Source organism: Hyalella azteca, unplaced genomic scaffold (genome assembly GCF_000764305.2).
Source record: "Hyalella azteca isolate HAZT.00-mixed unplaced genomic scaffold, Hazt_2.0.2 contig10791, whole genome shotgun sequence".
Taxonomy (NCBI): Eukaryota; Metazoa; Arthropoda; class Malacostraca; order Amphipoda; family Hyalellidae; genus Hyalella; species Hyalella azteca.
Genome location: NW_025940812.1, coordinates 240,395 through 258,414, shown reverse-complemented (window position 1 = coordinate 258,414; position 18,020 = coordinate 240,395). Strand labels below are relative to the sequence as shown.

At 37.9% G+C, this 18,020-nt stretch overlaps 1 protein-coding gene across 2 annotated transcripts; it reads left to right on the top strand.

The window, feature by feature from the left end:
* The first annotated feature begins 768 nt into the window (after positions 1–768).
* On the top strand, positions 769–17,708 carry LOC108679021 (GRIP1-associated protein 1). Of its 2 annotated transcripts, none has more exons than XM_047882588.1 (18): positions 769–1,015; positions 1,289–1,622; positions 5,920–5,986; positions 6,905–7,080; positions 7,645–7,746; positions 8,053–8,213; positions 8,685–8,761; positions 9,292–9,343; positions 10,078–10,156; positions 10,549–10,639; positions 10,985–11,142; positions 11,647–11,781; positions 12,499–12,714; positions 13,121–13,198; positions 14,339–14,501; positions 14,840–14,928; positions 15,473–15,662; positions 16,079–17,708. In XM_047882588.1, the coding sequence occupies exons 2-18, from the start codon at positions 1,584–1,586 to the stop codon at positions 16,525–16,527; spliced, it is 2,322 nt and encodes a 773-aa protein (XP_047738544.1). In that variant the 5' UTR covers positions 769–1,015; positions 1,289–1,583; the 3' UTR covers positions 16,528–17,708. The 2 variants fall into 2 exon arrangements, with proteins under 2 accessions (XP_047738544.1, XP_018023018.1); XM_018167529.2 differs by having other exon boundaries at positions 1,283–1,622.
* Positions 17,709–18,020: the final 312 nt, after the last annotated feature.

The window sequence follows — 18,020 nt, the reverse complement described above, 5'->3', positions numbered from 1 at the left end:
TAGCGCAGTAAACAACACTTCGTTGTTCCTCTTGGCCGCGTCTCGGGCAGATGCCGGCGCATGCCTCTGAAGCGGCTGAACCCCTCTACACGAGGCTAGTAGCGTGGACAGTTCAAGCGGCGGATGAACTAGCGGCTAGTGTTATCCCTGTGTACAGGCACCTAACAGCAGATCATGACATGCAGATCAAATGTACGTTTTGTTCTTATCTTTTCGACCTGACAATGCGGAGAACAACAACATGCGCAAAGAACAACAAGATGAGCTACAAATCTACCTTTTCACTACCTTTTAGACCCATAATTATTGCCCAAAATTTGAAAAATACAATTGTATTTTCAAAATCACTTTTCAAATAATTTGAATAATAGTTCCATTACCACTTTGAACTTTAACCACTGGGGTGGCCCAGGGGTTAAAGTTCAGAGTACCAGGATTGGCGCAGAGAGGCGCGGGTTCAATCCCAGCTCTGTGCGCCAGTTTCTGGTCAGAATCGGCGAGGAGGCCGGGCGGTTCAGCGCAGCAGAACTGTAGCAGTGAGTTGTGAGTTCGAGACCGCAACAAGCTGTGAATGTTCTGCGATGTTAAGAATTGGCGACAGGCCTATTGCCTAATAAACGCTGAAACCGCTATTTTTATTTTAATCTAGCACGGAGGAGGCTAGGAGCAATATGATCTTATCAGTTACCAGCTATAGTAACATTTTGACGGTGGAACATCTGTTCTTCCTAGCAGCGTTTACTTCTTAGTAACTCTCCCTGTGAAAATTATTATACCGTTTCTTGGTTCTTTTCCTGTTCTTCCATTTAATTCCGTTTTTCAGATTTTCTGAACCGTCCTGTGTAGGCACAGGGCTTCATAGACCAGTTTCCAGTGCTCCCTTAAGTCTTAACTAAGAATAAATAAGAAGTTGACTCCTCAAAGTTTCCTGTGTTGATTCACTTGGGGAGGCTCCAGGTTGAGCCGCCCAGGCTGGACCCTCACCTAGAGTCTGGGTTCTCGTATGTGGCACAAGGTAGGGCATCCTCTAGCTACTAACTTGGGCAATTTAGCTTAGTGCTATTAATGTAGTCCTTTGTTTTAGAAGAGCAAACTGCTAGCAATTCTTAACAAATAAATGTCACTTTATTTTGAAACACATTTGTACCCTGATCTGCCTTCAGCAAATTATTACCCTGAACATGATACTGAAATTTACACCCCAATTATATGAGCTCTAGTTGATTAATTGATAAAATGTTTATGATGCTTTATACTAATGACATTTTTCATGTGCACACAGACACAGTTGCTGGGACTGCTGCACGGACTACCTAAATCCCTGTGCAAACGTGGGATACTGGGACTTCTGTAACAGCCAAATCCCCCTGCAGACGTGGAGCTACATGGATGCGTCTCCAAAGCTCTAATAAGCATCAAACAAGAGAGAGAGAGAGATTCACTTCTACCCCTTTACACTTTACAGGCTTTAGGCTTTGCCAAAGTTACCAAATGACACAAGTATAAAAACAAATTTGCTTTTCACTTCTATTTTTATCAAGTCAAGAAATGCAGCTTGTCAATTTTGTGAATATAACCACAGAATGACTCAATTTAATGCAGAGGATTTTTCAATATTCCAAGTGAGTCTTGTATAAGTTATATTAGGTAATTATTTGCAATCATTTAAAATTCAGCTTCATGAATGATCAATTTAACCCATTCCTAAATCCTATGGCCATGTCCAATTGTCCATGATAGAAGCCTATTAGAAGGTAGTACAATCAAGTTAGGCCTATCAACTGGGGTGATTACTGATTAGGCTGTGGGGCCGGGGTGACTTTGGCCAACGTTTATGATTTTGTTTTGCCGCCATACCATATGTTTCTGTTGTAGTTGTGTTATGTTATGGGAACAAAATGGTATCCAATGTAGTTTTTCCTTATCTATAGATTGGAAACCGTTTTGTTTCTTTAATTTTATATCCTGCTTTAGCTACACGGCTACATGATCTGAATGCCACAGTACTGTAAAGAAAAAAAAGCTGAGTGCAAAATTCAATATTTTGAGATGAAAAAAAGAATGTTGGAAGCAGATTTGTTTCACTTATTTTGGTATCTTGTATTATGATTAGTATATCAATGGCTACATGTTTTTTTACCAAATGTAATATAAATGCTTGAAAAATTAGCTGGCATATGGGCAAAATGGGGTGACTTCAGCCAGCCAATAAATGTTTAGAATAATCAGGCAATATGCCCAGCTATAAACGTAAATTAGATTCTGTGCCATACAGGATATATTCTGAGTTGCTGCAAAGTCCCTCGTTCAACTTTGAGCGACCGGTGTGCTGGCCGTCATGTAAAAAATTTAGGACAGTCAACTCTTTAACCTACAGAGGTGTGAGATTTAGTACTGCAAAAAAAAAGGGGTTAACTTTGACCACTTTTTTTCAAAATTATGCAATTTTTTACTAGATAATTTAAACTTGAATTGAAACATGCAAAATACAGGTCTATACTCTACTCTCTACTCTAGCTTTACTCACCATAAATTGCTGGCTCCTGCCTCTCATAGTTTTGATGTAATTTCAAAGAAAGTGATGGTCTTTGTTACCCCAGCTCATCGGGTTTCTTTGACCAGGTGGCAAAATCAATTTTATTTTTTGGTAAAATAACTCCAAATAACTCCAGGTTTTGGTGCATTGTAGTAGAACTCTTCTAGTTACATATGCAAATGACAAATTTGTGGGAAGTGTCATAGTTTGCAAATTGGGGGCACCGCCCCCCAATGGGCAAAATGTGACCACCTAATGGCAGCCATGACAGGTTAACATTGACCGGCTTGGAAATTAAGTTAAAATTACCATATATAGGACTCTGTAGAGTCTGAAACATAAAGAAAAAAAATTAATAGGTGTATCAAACCTAAAATATGTTATATAGGTACCTATGGTAATTTTAACTTAATTTCCAATCCAGTCAATGTAACCCCGTCACGGCTGCCATTAGGGGATCAAAGTTCCCCCATTGGGGGGCGGTGCCCTCCATTTGCTGATTTGCAAACTATGACACTTTCCTAAAATTTGTCTTGTGCATATATAACTAGAAGAGTTCTACTACAATGCATCAAAACCTGGAGGTATTTTACCAAAAAATAAAAAAATTTGAGGGGATACTCCGACAGGCTTTAAATAATAGCTCTTTTTCGTGGGTCACATTATTAATTTTTTAACCTATTAGATATGCAAACTTTTTAAATCTTTCTATTGTGATACGTAGCCTCAGTATTTGGCCTTTGATGGCCATTGACAAAATTTTTCTATGTCAAATAGTTTTTGAGTTTTGGGGGTTTTTGTCAAAAAACAAAAAGTGGTCAAAGTTACCCCGACGGTCAAAGTAACCCTATTTTACGGTATCCTACATTAACATTAGTCTGCTATCAGACTAAGGCTTCCCACTACCGGTACACGGTATGGATCTGCGTTTTTTGGTTAAAAATTACTTTGACAAACAGGGTCGCACTTTATGTAACTTCAAAGGTTGTACCTCTATCAACTATCAAGCATCATTGGTTTTTTGAAGAATGCTCCAGATCCCATGGGGACTAGATTTTTCAAACTCATGTCCAGCTGCTATTGAAATTGACAGAAAGCTGCCTTAATGAAGCATATGATTCACAAATGTGAGTCGTTATCTTTGTGTTTCAATTTTTATAATACACAGTGCCCAGTGGCATTGATTATCATTTTTTAAAATAACCCGTGTGGCCTATGTCACCCCGCTAATGGTTGAATTCGGCCACGAAATAATTTTTACTACGTTTTTACTGTGTTTTAACACATGTGACCAAAGTCACCCCATTGCGAGGTGACATCACACTCAGACTCAGCTAATTAAAGAAAAATAAAAAATAATAAAAGTGACATAATTTGGACATGACATTTAAAGTAGAACATTTCAGTAATATATTTACAAATTTACAATCACCACTTTTCACCAGTAACGCTTCATTCCTATTTTGTAGGAATTTGATTGGCAGAAACTAGTGTAATTTGGCCAAAGTCACCCCAGTTGATGGTACTTGGAAAGGGTAATACATGAACAAATGCACCTATATTATTGGATTTAAAAATCTGAAAGGATACTTCCAATTTATCTTTGGCTCATATTTTGAAACTGGACACTGGTCATTGGTCAAGCTTCAAATTTGGAGATAGATTAGAATTTCCTTACATACAAATGAAATCTTGCAGCTCCAAAGTAACAAATTTTCAATACATTTGGAATCTTGCTACCCAATGGTGCAGTTTTATCAACAATTAGATATGCGATAATTCATCTACAGTCTACTCTAGCAGGACTCTTTTGACTCCAAAAATCTCTGGGAAGCTCTAGTTGCAGCTTGTGAGCTAGAAATATTCTACACCAGATTTGGATTAGCCATATTAGGAATATTGGCAGAATTTATTAAAATTGGGGATTATAAAAATTCTTTGACAAATGATTTTTGAAAATTGCATTTGAAAATAGGCTTTTCTTTTTTTTTATAAAGAAATTGAGAAATGGCCTATTTAAAAAAATTCCAGGCTGAAATTCAAAACTGGAAAGGGATATTGAATTAACCAGTATGGTACACAATAGTACACATAGCAATTTGGAGAGGCCATTACACAAGTCACATCCAATCACAGTCTGGATCTGCCCCAAAAATAACAGGCTTTATGCAGTAATATGCACTATTCTAGAATTCCAGCCTTTTTTGGAAATTCAGACAGGAGATCCCTGAAATTACAGGCAAAAATGATTATTTAATTGAGGATTTTTGGAAATTGCGGGTGAACATAAGCTGTTATTCCTATTTTGCCCTGAAGAAATTTAGGATAGGTCATAGTAATGGGTAAAATTTGCCAGATTCACAGGTGTTCTTGTCCAATTCAAGTGTGGCTTCTGCCCAATTTTAATGTTAGGTGGTTCAATCTTGTAAATAATATGAACCAGGATTGCAATCTTCCTACTTTTATTAAAATTAGATTCGAGGTAATTCATCTAGAGGGAATCTTGCAGCTCTAAAAATTTAGCTATAAATGGAAAGCTCTAGTCACAGCTCACATAGTATTGGAAGATATATTTTATGCCAAATATGTACACTATATACTCCTTGAATTTCTCCAAGCCTGAGCTCTAGCCCTGACCAACTTATTTCTTTTAATAAAGGTAAAAAGATGGCAAATTAATATAATTTAATTTGCCCTTTAATTCTTTACAATCACTCATGCATTATGAATAGATAGTTTCAACTACAATTTCCTCCAACTAAGCCCATGGCCCCAATATTCCAGATATGTTACCATCAATGCCACTAACTTTCAAACAGCACTTGAGTTGCTGGTCTTCAATATGAACAATTTATTTCAAAAGTGGTGACCTATGCATTATTGAGGGAAAAGAATAACCCAATCTGGAATATCAGACATAATTTACCAAAAATTGCTAGCAAAAATTAACTGTTTTTTTTTTATTTATATGATAAATAAGGCAAGGGCTTTTGAAAAATTGACTGCAAGTTTGAGCATTCTTGTCTCCTTCATGAATAATTTCTACCATATTTTTCAGAATAGTTAAATATGCAAGAAATTCAGCTTCAAGTTATTAGGTAGAATTGAACTTCCTAACTGTTCAAGCCAAGTGTTTTAACAAATAATAAGAAATTTGTCAAAATTATACATATTTAGACTTCCTTTTTGAGTCCTATGACTAGACCAGTAAACTCCTAAGTGAAAAAAATCTGACAATTCTGATAAAAAAATAAACATTTCTGACATTTTGAAGACTGTAGGATATTGCAGAAGTGTCTTTGCATAACTGGCTTATATTTCAGCATTGCATTTTCAGGATTAGTCTGAAATTCTATTAACATATCATGTTTATTTATTTACAGACTCAGCTCCTGGAATTGAGAGAAAAGAATTATGCACTTGAAGACAGACTAAAAAAGCAGAACAAAGGTAACCGTGATCAATTTATTTCATTCTTTATGACTTTCTTTTAAGCTTAGTTTTCTTCTGTAGCAACAAATTTGATGACTATTGAATAGAACCGTTGAAAGTGAACCTCCAGTATGCATTTATTTCTACTACAGTTGTAGGTAATGAGTTAGTTTACAAAACTTCTCTCATGTTTCATCTAATTTTCATATAGAGAAATTATCTGAATTCTTGTTTTGTTCTCAGTTTTAGTTCATCAGCATTCATCAATTGTCTGTTTTATTCACTGACTCTTAAGCAACATATGAAATTTGTACAGCCATGAAAGTGTATTTTGTGGCTGGATCTGTGAACTGGCATGCCTGATGCACCAAATTGGTCTCTCTGATATCCATATGTTAGATACCGGTATCTAAATGAAATGCTATTCTTTCATTATTATTGTTTGTGTGGAATGTAGAAAAAACTAGGTATTTTATAAGAAGGAAACAAGAATAAAAAGTGTCCCTGGAACCATTTCATTCTATTTATATATTGTACTAATTACAAACAGAATCAACTAAAAAAGGAAGGATGAGAATATCCATCTCTGTGTCCTGGAATAAAATTATTTACATTCTGGTTATCATGAAAAATTTAACTTGTTGGATCATAAGTCACTAGACTTGATCTCATTTATAATCCAGCAAACAGAAGTTCTAAGCCTAAAGGTATATGCCTTTGTAATTTTAAATGAATTAACATGAAACATATGGTCATGAGCAAAATAAATTCTATAAGCATAAATAACAATAATTTAGTTATAGGTTCTTACTAACTAATATTTAAACATTACTTTCATGAGAAATCAATTCACGTGCCTAATTTGGCCCAAAAAGTCAAGAGTAACCACTGCAAACATGTAATGTATCTAATATTAATGTTACCTTTGGTTTACAGAATGTGCTAGCCTCAGTGAACAGTGTTCTCGTCAGGCAATTGCCATTCGAGCTTCTAAGAAGGCAACCGAGGCTGATGCTCTTACCAGAGACAATAATGTCCTGAGGACAAGACTGAGGGACCAGGAAGAAGAGTTCAAGTTGCAGAACAGCACCTTGTTGCAGGAACTTGCTAGGGTGAGCTATCAAGCAACTTCTGCTTGCAGAGAAACTAAGGCATCAAGTTGACAAAATTAAAAAAAATAGGTTACCTTGAAATAAATATTATGTTTACACTTTCATGCAAATTTTGTTTTCCCAGTCATTTTTATTTCACCTATTAATATTGTGTTCATTGACTACCTACCTAATTAATCTACCAATACAGAATAGTTACAATTATTCAATTTATTCACACTTCTTTTTTCTTTAATGTAACTCATGGTCAGTTTTTAAAAAGTACAAAAATTTCTCGAAAGTTTGTGGAAGTAATCCACTGCCTGTATTCAGAGCATACCCAGGGCTAGGGAGATGTGTACCTATTCTTGTCAAAAAAAATTGTTATTGGTATTTCTGCTGAGAGGCTAATTTCAAAACTAAAGAAGTATTTTGTTTTGAATGCTTTTCTAGTTTTATTTTTTTCAAGATTATAAAGTCTGTTCTGAATTTAAAGGCTGTAAAATCGAGATTTATGTTGAAACTGTATTTTTAGGTTTATGAAAACAAAGTTTATGTGTCTATTTTTGTTTTAAAATTTTGCAGTTAGCTACAGAAAATGAGAGACTGGAACAGCAGCTGACAGATCTTTGCAGGGATCATTCCAGCGACACTCCATCAGATGCCACCACTGATGACTCCAAGCAGGTAAGCCAGCCTTTTCTTTATTTTGGTTCAGTTTAGAATTTCACTATGCACAGTCAATAACAAGATCAAATTTTAGAGCAAATATTCCTGGATTAGGTTAAAAACCTGAATCTGATCAGCTCATGAGCTAGGGAATTTTTACTAATTATGAAAGAAAATCTGATTGAAGAATATCACCTATGCTTTGCATGTGCGCTTGGAGGATTTATAATCATTATTTTAAAAAGACATTCATATTTATAAAACGTTTTTACCTTAAATCAACCCAGCATTTATTGGTGTTCATACACATTATACACATTGCAGGTGTTGATGCTACGAACTGAGCTGTCATTGCTGCAGAAGCGCCTGGAACGACAGGCTGAAGAGCACATCAAGCAGCTGGAAGAAGCTAAGGAGAGATTGAACAGCTCAGTGGAGCGCAATGCACAACTACAGCAGCTGCTTAGCACGCATGCAATACTGCAGTGAGTTGTCTCTGAATACTCCTTGCTTGTCTGCTCCCTGAATATGATCACTTAAATTGAATGCTAAATAAATATTCAATGCTATGTATTTCATTAAATTATTTGTGAATTTCAGTACCTATATGATCTAAAGATCAATGTCTATACCATAAATACTGTCAAGCGCAGACAATCTGTTTAAAAATCTCAAGATCTTTCTTCAGATTTTTTCACGCACAAATGAATTCGTTCACCAAGTCCTTAGTTGATGACCTCAAAATATGTTAACTATTTTCAGCCTTTTTGTGGCAAGATTATGTGCTTTTCAAAGTAATGCAAGTCAACAATTTTGTAAAACAATATCCTTCATTCTGCTGCATTATTTTATTGAATGTAATTTTGCTGCAAATCAGATAAATGACTTTACAAATTACAGCAATAAAATTTAGGTCACTTGATTTTGCAAAGCTTGAAAGACTCGCAATGTTGCAGGGAAGAAGGTGCCATCAGGCTTGGCGGTGGAGGAGTGAGCTTCAAGAAACTCAGCCTCGAGGAAGACCACAGTCTTGGTAATATATTTAGCTTACTTCATTATGCTTGTACATTGAATGCTATGCCTGAACTGCTTCATTATAAACCTTTTTTGTTTTGAACATCTTAATGTGTATCTTACTCTTTGTTCACTTCTGATCTTGTAGTTGCCATGAAATAATAAAATTAAACTCATGTTTTTCAATCAACTGAGCATCAATGTGCAGATAGAGATTTTATCATAAATATTTTTATGCTGGAAAGCTTGAGTGGTTCTGAATTTTTCTATCCTAACTATTTAATGATTTTTCAATAGCCTCAAACATATTCTATAAGAAGATGGATCAATCCTTTTTCCACAAACTCTTGCTTTTGTCGTCAATAATATGATTTATTAAGAAGCTATATAATTATCACTGTGCGCCATTTCCTCAGCTCACATCACATTTTTAATGTAATAATAGTAAAATGTTTCTCATTTTGTTACTCCAATAAATACCGTACTCCATTAATTAATTATGATGCGCCTGGCTGGCTTTTGTATTGTCCAATATTTGTTGCTGCTCAGGACCTGCTGATGAGGCAGTGCCGCCCCTCCCAGCCGCCGACCACAACCTCAAGTGAGATATTCCTACTTCATTGTTTAGTTAACATTCATGTTGTTTCTTGCGTTGTAAATATTATAAATATTTTGGTGTTTATTCTGATGTACTCATGATGCCCAGAATATCTGATTTTTTGTTCTAATGCTCGAGCTCTGGCGAGAAGCCTGAATAAGTCTGACCCACTACGGTTGTGAGTCGCCCGTTGACCAGAAATCAACAGGCAACTCCACTGACCAGAAATGCTCTGGTGACCTAACCTGCTCTGTGATCGTTACCAAGCAGCAGCTCTGGGCCCATACTTTCAAAAAAAGTTGATGATTACAAATTCATCAGCCAATCATTAACGGCATTTTAAGCAAAATCCACCATTCATAGACAAGAAAATAGAGTGTAGGGACTTACGTTAACTTAGCCAATTTTGAAAGTATGGCCCCTGGACACTAGTATTCTTGTCTGAGTATCCATTGAATCCTGGATTATTTAAATGCATGCTTGTATATAGACTAGATACAATAATCATGACAAAATTGTATGAATATGTCACTATTAAATTTGGACTTCGAATTTAAAACACTTTAAAAAATTCTATTGCACCAACTGACTTTGACCATGGCTATCACTAGTTGAGTATCAAGGATACTGCGGACGACAAGAACGACTGCTTATTTATTAAATATTAACATAAGCTTTAGTCATTTCTATTGAAATCAGTGGCGTGATCATATAAGTAAGTTTAATTTTGTTCTCAGGGCAGCAGAGGCGCGACTACAGGAGTGCGAGGCGCGGCTGCGTGACGCTACGAGCAGGGCTGACGAGCTTGCTGCTCAGGTCTGCCTTACTATCTTATGTTTAAATGATTAACTTGCATTTAATTATTTTGGAATATCTTCTATATATTTAAATACTCGTACATATTTTTACATAAAAAATTAAAATACTGACGAGCTTTACGGCCCCTTGAAAATTGCAAGCCTAAATTTTATGAAAATTTTCATTCTTTTCTCTATTTTATTCCCGAAAATAGTCATATTTCAATGTAATGAACCATGTTCGTTCTGTATTTTATTTCAAATAATTTCCATGATCCCACATTTGAGTTGAATTTTCTTAATACCTTACCACGTTCAAAGTGATTTTTTCTAATAAAAAAAAATCCACAACACCTCAGTAGGTAACCTCTCGCTGCTCTAACCAACATGACAATATCTTGTTCATATCAGGTCTCAGAAGCGCAGTCTGCCTCTCAGCGGGCTAGTGCTGCTCTTGACGAGTCCCACCTCAGGCTGCAGGCTGAGCAACAGCTCACACTTGGTAAACATCTTATTTTCTTTGCTTAATAAAAGCGTCTTATTTTCTTAGCACAATAAAAGCGTAACAATGTGGACATGAGATCATGCAATTTTTATTTAATTCATTCAAGTTTCATGACAAAAATATTTTCCAAGCGTCCTAAAACTTTTAATGGTTTTTATTGCGCATTTATTAGCTTTTGAATTCTTGGTTGATTTGCAATGTAAGGAATGAATTGATCTTAATACTTGTAGGTATCTATGATGATTGGTTTCACTAATGAAACTCTGCGAAGAGCCTAAGCTTGAATTGTTCTATATTTTGAGGATGCAAACAATGCTTTTTATAATAATGTTCGTGTTCCAGACTTACAGAAGCAGCTAGAAGACAAGCAGAATTCCGAAGCGGAGTTACGAGAGCAACTTAATCTTGCGACTGAACTGAAGGACACAGCTGAGCGTCAGCTGTTACAGAGCGACGCTTCCAAACACCAGCTTCAAAGTGAAGTGGAATCACTTAAAACAGTAAGTTACACAGTAGACAACTGTGCTATTCATTAAACATCCAATCGAGTTTTTTCTTAATTTAATTATAATAAACATTCAATTTATTACCATATATTTGTTTGAGCTCATCTTGATACATCAAATAGGTTTAAGTTTTTTTATGTACGTTTTATCCTAATAGTTATGCTGTTCAGAAGCCAGGCTAGCTTATAGAAGCTCTGGAGGCAAGCTGAGCAAATTCAGCCTTGGGAACACACATACCGTTCTTTTATCTTCATTTATTCTTGCATTTATGTCAGTTAATCATACATTTTGTGTTTTGGTTGCCACTTTACACGGCGGAGCCAACTTACTTCCCGCGTGCAGCAGTTGGCGCGCGAGCAGAGCAAATTCAGCCTTAGGAACCACACATACCATTATTTTATCTTCAGTTATTTTAAAATTTTTTGTCAGTTATTCAAACTTTTTGTGTGTTGTGGCCGACACTTTACACGGCCGAACCTAGCTGCTTCCCGCGTGCAGGACTTGGGGAGCGAGCAGAGCGTCGTCGCGGCCCTGGGAACTGAGCTGCAGGAGGCGCGACGGCAGCTGCAGGAGGCGCAGCACAAGATAAAGGAGCAGCAGGCGCAGCACCGCGAGCTGCTCGACCAATATAAGGTCTTGTGCTTTTGTCCTTAGAATACCAAAGCTATAAATGATAGCATAATGCATTGACTTCAGATTTGTGCCGCGCTTTCGTGTACCTACTCATGTACTTGAGAAAATAGTTCGCGAACATTTCTGATTTTAAAAATTGTATACATAATTAAACATGGCTCTTAAGGGCGATTTATTTACTTGAATGTTCAAATTAAAATTTTGTTTAGTTCCATCGATAATTTTTTTCCCTAAATTAATAGTTATTAAATTATTGCTCTCCGTATTTACTGTGACCGAGTTTGAATTTGCCGGCACACCAGCCCGTGTCACCCAAACAAAATGTTGAAGGTTGTAGTGCTCGTCACTTATTGCAACCCTCATGCGTAGTTCATATCCCAACCAGTGGGTCTCATCACTAATGAGCCGTGCTACTACAGTCACAGAACACGTCTTTAGTTTACAGAGTTTTTGTACTTGACATCTTGCTGTGCGAGGAATACCAGCCGCTCTCATTTATTGAATGATAGCTTTAGCCTTCATTCAAAAGTTCAATCTTTCATTTTTGCTCTTCAAGTTCCGATGAATCGGACTAAAAAGGCTTCGTATTGCAATTCCCTTCACCGAAGTATAGTTCCAATTAGTAAGTTGACGGGTCCCTATCCTGTTGGAATTATTTTAGCATCTGATAGGTATTGTGGTAAAACATTCCGTAATGACCGAATTGTTATTTCGCAGGCTCAGTGCTCGGAGCTGAAGAAGGAGCTGGAGGCCCTGAAGGAGGACGCGGCGCGGCTGGAGCGCGAGAGGAGCATGGCGCAAGAACGCGCCGCGCAGTTCGAGGACGAGATAGCGTCTCTAAAGGAGTTCTGGCACGTCGAGAAGGAGAAAATTCAAGCCGAGAATTTGGTCTTAGCGAGACATCTTGAAGAACAGGCTGCTAATCAAAAGCAGGTACGTCTTGGAATATGTCATACACTTAATTGTTAAACCATACCTGACTATTCATCTGTACGAATTATGTGATTGGTTAAACGACAGTATATTGTTGTTTCTATCGGTTATTTTAGGATTTTAGGATTATTTTTTTCATTTGCATTGGTATTAGGATTTTAGGATCGTTTCTTCGTTCACATGAATAGGACCGTAGGCGATATCGCCGTATCATAGACACCACGTTTGAGTCTGTAGAGTTCAGCCTGTAGACTTAACTGCCGAATCTAGCCTATATCAGAAGTTATTGCAGTGCTGGTGGCAAATGATAGCTGAGGGTGACCCTGAGTAGTCAGCTGAGTGCTAATAAGGCGAAGTGACCGCTGAGTTTTTATTCTAATGACAAGTTTCTCTGGCTCACTTGCAGGCCTTTACTACCGAGCTCGAGATCAGCTCCATCCAGAGACAGGAGCTGGAGGATAAAATTGCCGACCTGCAGAAGCAGGTAACGCTCTGGGTTCTTGGTACTGTTGAACCCTGTTACTTTTAAGCATTTGCTGTTGAACTTTTCTGACCTTTAATAATTGGCAGAACATAACTTATGTTAATGTAATTGTTCAACGATTCCTACTTCTTCATTACAAGTTTAAAATACATTCCATGTGAGGCATCTTGTCAATATGTTCAACTTCATTTATAATTGCAATGCTCATTTTTCCTTTGCCAAGCACAATAATTGTATTCTTTAATTTAGGGATATGTGCTTGCCCATACTTTACTACGCTTTACTATATTTATAAGGTAAGGAAAGAATAAGGTAATGCAACTGAAAAATGACTACATTTTTACGATATTATTATAACTTATGCTGCTATAGCTGCACCAGGAATTATTGGTATAGTTATGGCCGCATCTCAAGGGAGGCGTCTGGCTTGGGACTTAGTAATTAGAAGGTTAATGACACATTGCGTTCCTAAGGGCATTGTTCCAGTGGCTTGTACAAGGATTATGAGGTATTGCGTATCGCACAGCCTTGAACTCGTATTATGTGCAAGTCTCAGTTGTAGGGTCGAGCTGTTGCATGACTTTTTCTCCTAACCCCGCTATTTCACTAGTGCGGGTGACCGCTTGTATTGGCATATTCACTTTTGCTGCTATTGTACCATTTCCTTCTTCGTCTAGGCTTCAATTAACCTTCCCATCTGTTGTTATTCACGTCTCCCTTCTTCAATTCTGCTGATCCGCTCGTAGGTCATTTTAAAGCTTCTTGGGCTTGATGGTTTACTGAACTGAACGAAACAAGCAGCGACATTAATCCTAGCATTAGTCCCGCCTACTAGTGACGGCAGAAATGTTAACACGTCGTTTGTGTTTCAGGTGAACGAAACAAGCAGCGGCATTAATCCTAGCATTAGTCCCGTCTGATAGTGACGGAAGGAGTGTTAACACGTAGTTGGTGTTTTTGGTAAACAAAACAAGCAGCTGCAATAATCCTAGCATTTGTCCCGCCTGCTAGTGGCGGCAGCAGGAGTGTTGACGAGTTGTTTGTGTGTGAGGTGAGCGAAACAAGCAACGGCAATAATCCTAGCATTAGTCCCGGCCTGCTAGTGACAGCAGGAGAGTTAACGCGTCGTTTGTGTTTGAGGTGAACGACGCCCGTGAAGATCGCGTGATCCACGAGCGTCGGGGCGCATCGCTGCTCAAGGACCTGAAGAAGCAACTCTCGGCCGAGCGCCGCCGCGCTGACAAACTCCAGGACAAGCTCGCCCAGGTCCTCGCCGACCCTTCTCTTATTGCCGGCTTCTCAAGTCAGTCAAATATTTGTTATTTGTATCTAGAATATTGTGGGAGGTCTAACTGAATATATAATCTTCACGGTAACATTTTTAAAGTGATTTTATTTCGTGGCACGTATGAGTAAAGGTAATAATATCGGATGAGGAGTTCGTCCAACCTTTGCATTCATGATTTGAAGAAAAATAAGCCTGCAGGATCCGTGAAATATATATATATATATTGGTAATATGATTACATCGTGCTGCTATCAATACTATGTTTCAAAATAATTTACTCTCACTTCGTAAATGACTGTTGCGTCGCACTAAGAGCTGCACCACTACAACACTAATGTCTCCCCTGTGGCCAGGCTCTGTGTCTGACGCGGGTGACGACGTGAGCAGCGTGTCGTCCTGGTCGATGGTGTCGGGCGACCAGCGGCCCACCGACGCCACGCAGGTCTCTCTCTCCCACACACGCCTGCATCTTTCCCTGGCTACTATCTTTCCTGAACTAGAGAACATAAATTAGACTATGCTTTTTGACATCAATTGTAAACTAGTAATATTCACGTAACGAAACGCTTTAACTATTTCTTATTCGATTCTTGAATTCTTGATTACTTTTCAGCAAATATATAGTTTTATTTTGATGAAAAGGTAATTATTCTCATTAAAATAGTACTTTATCAGTCATTTTGCATCTGATTCTACTAATGAATTAAAATTTTTTAACATAACTTGTTTACTCGTGAGTCATTGACTCGAAGCTAGATCCTTAGAACTGTAGTTTTTTTTGTGGGTAATTCACGGGATTTGAAAGTTTTTAAATTTTCTAATTGAATATGCCTCTGAATTTTAAAGTATGCACACTTCAAATTTACCTGGCGCATTGAAAGAGTCTCTGATTATAAATTAACTTTGTTATCGTATAACTCTAAAAATTAAACGCTGTGTCCCTGATAGTTGCTGTAGCAAGTCCATGAGCCTAATTGTGTGTACAGTCGCCGAGCCACAGCAGCAACAAGAGCGAGTGCAGCAGCGACACCTCAGAGCTGCTGGCGCGCCTCGCCGCCCTCCAGAACGCCAACTGGCAGAAGGAGGAGCAGATCCAGCACCTCGAGGCGTCCGCCGCCGCCATGGCTCAGGACCTCCTCACCAAGTCCAACATCATCCAGCACTACTGCGCCCGAGGTTCTTGTATTTTCATATACGATTTATATATATTTATTCAGTTCACATATATTTTTTATATGCAGTTGTGTTTGCAGTCGAGGTTAGACATGTTGTTACATTCATTCAACGTCGAATCTAATTCTATGCTTTTCTTTAGATCAGGTAATTTCGTAACTGACATTGATATGTCACTATGCACGTGAGCCCCAACAACGTATGTTTACGTTATGAATTAGGTTTCTATCATTGCTGACGTTTTGCATGAATTAAATGTGTATCTGTAAACCTGTACTCGAGTCATTTGAAGCCTGAGTTATTACCATTTCTACATAACCATATGGATATGGAAATATTACATTTATATTAAATGGAAATATTCCATATAACCATAACTATATAACTTTGATGTTAACTGCCTCATGTGAATCCTGCAGCAAGTCCATCACCGCGAGCCACGCGACTGGGTCCTGGGGCCGGGGAAACGCCCACGGGGGTGCGCAAGGTGCTGTCGCGCCTGCGCGAGGTGGGCGAGGGCGTCGCCGGGAACGTGGCAGAGATGGCGACCGGCAGCAAAGAGGAGGCCAACAAGGAGATGAACCGTCGCCTACAGGCGCTACTGGAGGAGACGCTGCTGAAGAACATCAACCTACACCGTGACGTGGACATGCTTACGCAGCAAGTGCAGCAGCTCACAGCACTCGCCACAGCAGGTGCTCAACCTGCCTCTTGCACTACTGTCGGAGGCGGAACGTCAGTCGCCACTACACTGCACTCCGGTGCAATTTCGGGGCTGGATAACTATTGTGATAAAGACAATAACTGTGATGTTATAGGAAACAATAATGGGGAAATTGTGATGGTAGAAAACCGACAGTCAGAGTGACATGTCAAGGAATCATTGTGCCTGTAATTAACTGATATTCATAATAGAATTCCACTCGAATGTTCAGAGATCGTTGGTTCTGCTATGGTTTTATCTATGTACTAGGTACGTATCACTGTAACAATTGAAGACAATAATAAGCGTAATGATATGTCATATCTCAGTAATGAAGAATGTATGGTATATTTAGATAAGTCAGAGAGTATGTAACGCTTATAAAGCCCTATATTATATTGTAAATTTGCATGCATGCCCCCTACATAGTAAGTAAATTTTTCACCTGGAGTTAGTATGCTGAGTTTGCTGAACCATGTCAACATGCTCTTAAGTCTTAAATCTCTTGTTAGCTTCTCCATTTTGCGCCTATTTAGCGTATGCACTCATTTGCTCATGAAATAAGTTGATTCAATTCAAATAAAGGCTGACGTTTGTTCATCTCAGACTGCCTCCAGTTTTCTCTAATCTAGTTCTTTTAACTCGTCGACACGCATTTATTTCCCTGCAATATTACCGGCAACCTATGCGAATGGTTCACGCTTTCCTCCATTTTACGCAATGATATTTATTCCTTCAGCTTGAATGATGACTTGAAGAAGTTTGATGTATTTTAATGCTCAACTGCATAGCCTTGCAATAGGCTTAAGTGGCTGCTTATTTGTCATAAAATTTAAACAGAATTTTATGAAAATGTATTTGCGGTCTGCCTATAGGAAGCGTTTTATTTAAGATTCTGGATTTACATTGATCTCTTAGGGGTTGTGAGACTGGAACGTTCTATTCAGGTTTTGTATTCTGGCCGTTGACGTCATGGTGTGTTGTTACTTGTTGGTTGGTAAAGAAATAATTGTCTCTATTTCCACTCTCTTACTTCAATCATCAAGTGTGTGGCAGCAAGTTAAAGCATCCGTGTTGAGTATAACTCGCGATGTCCTGCGGCCAGGACAACGACGCTCCTTCCATCCATCCTTCTTCAATCTTCATGCATTAGCTAACAGGGAACGGAAGTTGGTGAGACGTTCATCGACTGCAATAACAAAATTTGTCCTCTCAAAAAATATAAAATTTTATTTCAGTGATTATTTTCTGCGTGCAATGAAATGTTTCCATCATGCGCCGTGGATGTGAACTAATGCAATATTGTGACAAGGTTTGTTTTCATTTAAACTGAAGTGTTTTTGTCACTGAAGACAAGCTCTATTAAAACAATGTTTTCCACACATTTATTTTAAAAATCAATTAATTTATAAATAGGTATGAAGATATATTATTTTAGAACATTTAGAACATTTTTCCATTTTTGTCATTCAGCAAATATATATATAATTATATATATATTTTTTTTTTTTGCGGCAATTTCATGGCAGGGCGCTTTTTTCATTCAAATTTTATTTAGTGTTTGATTTGTCTACAGTTTAAAAACAAAGAACCTGATAACTACATCGAACCGACCATTCATCTGAGCAATTAGAGTTAAACTATCGAATTCCCACTAG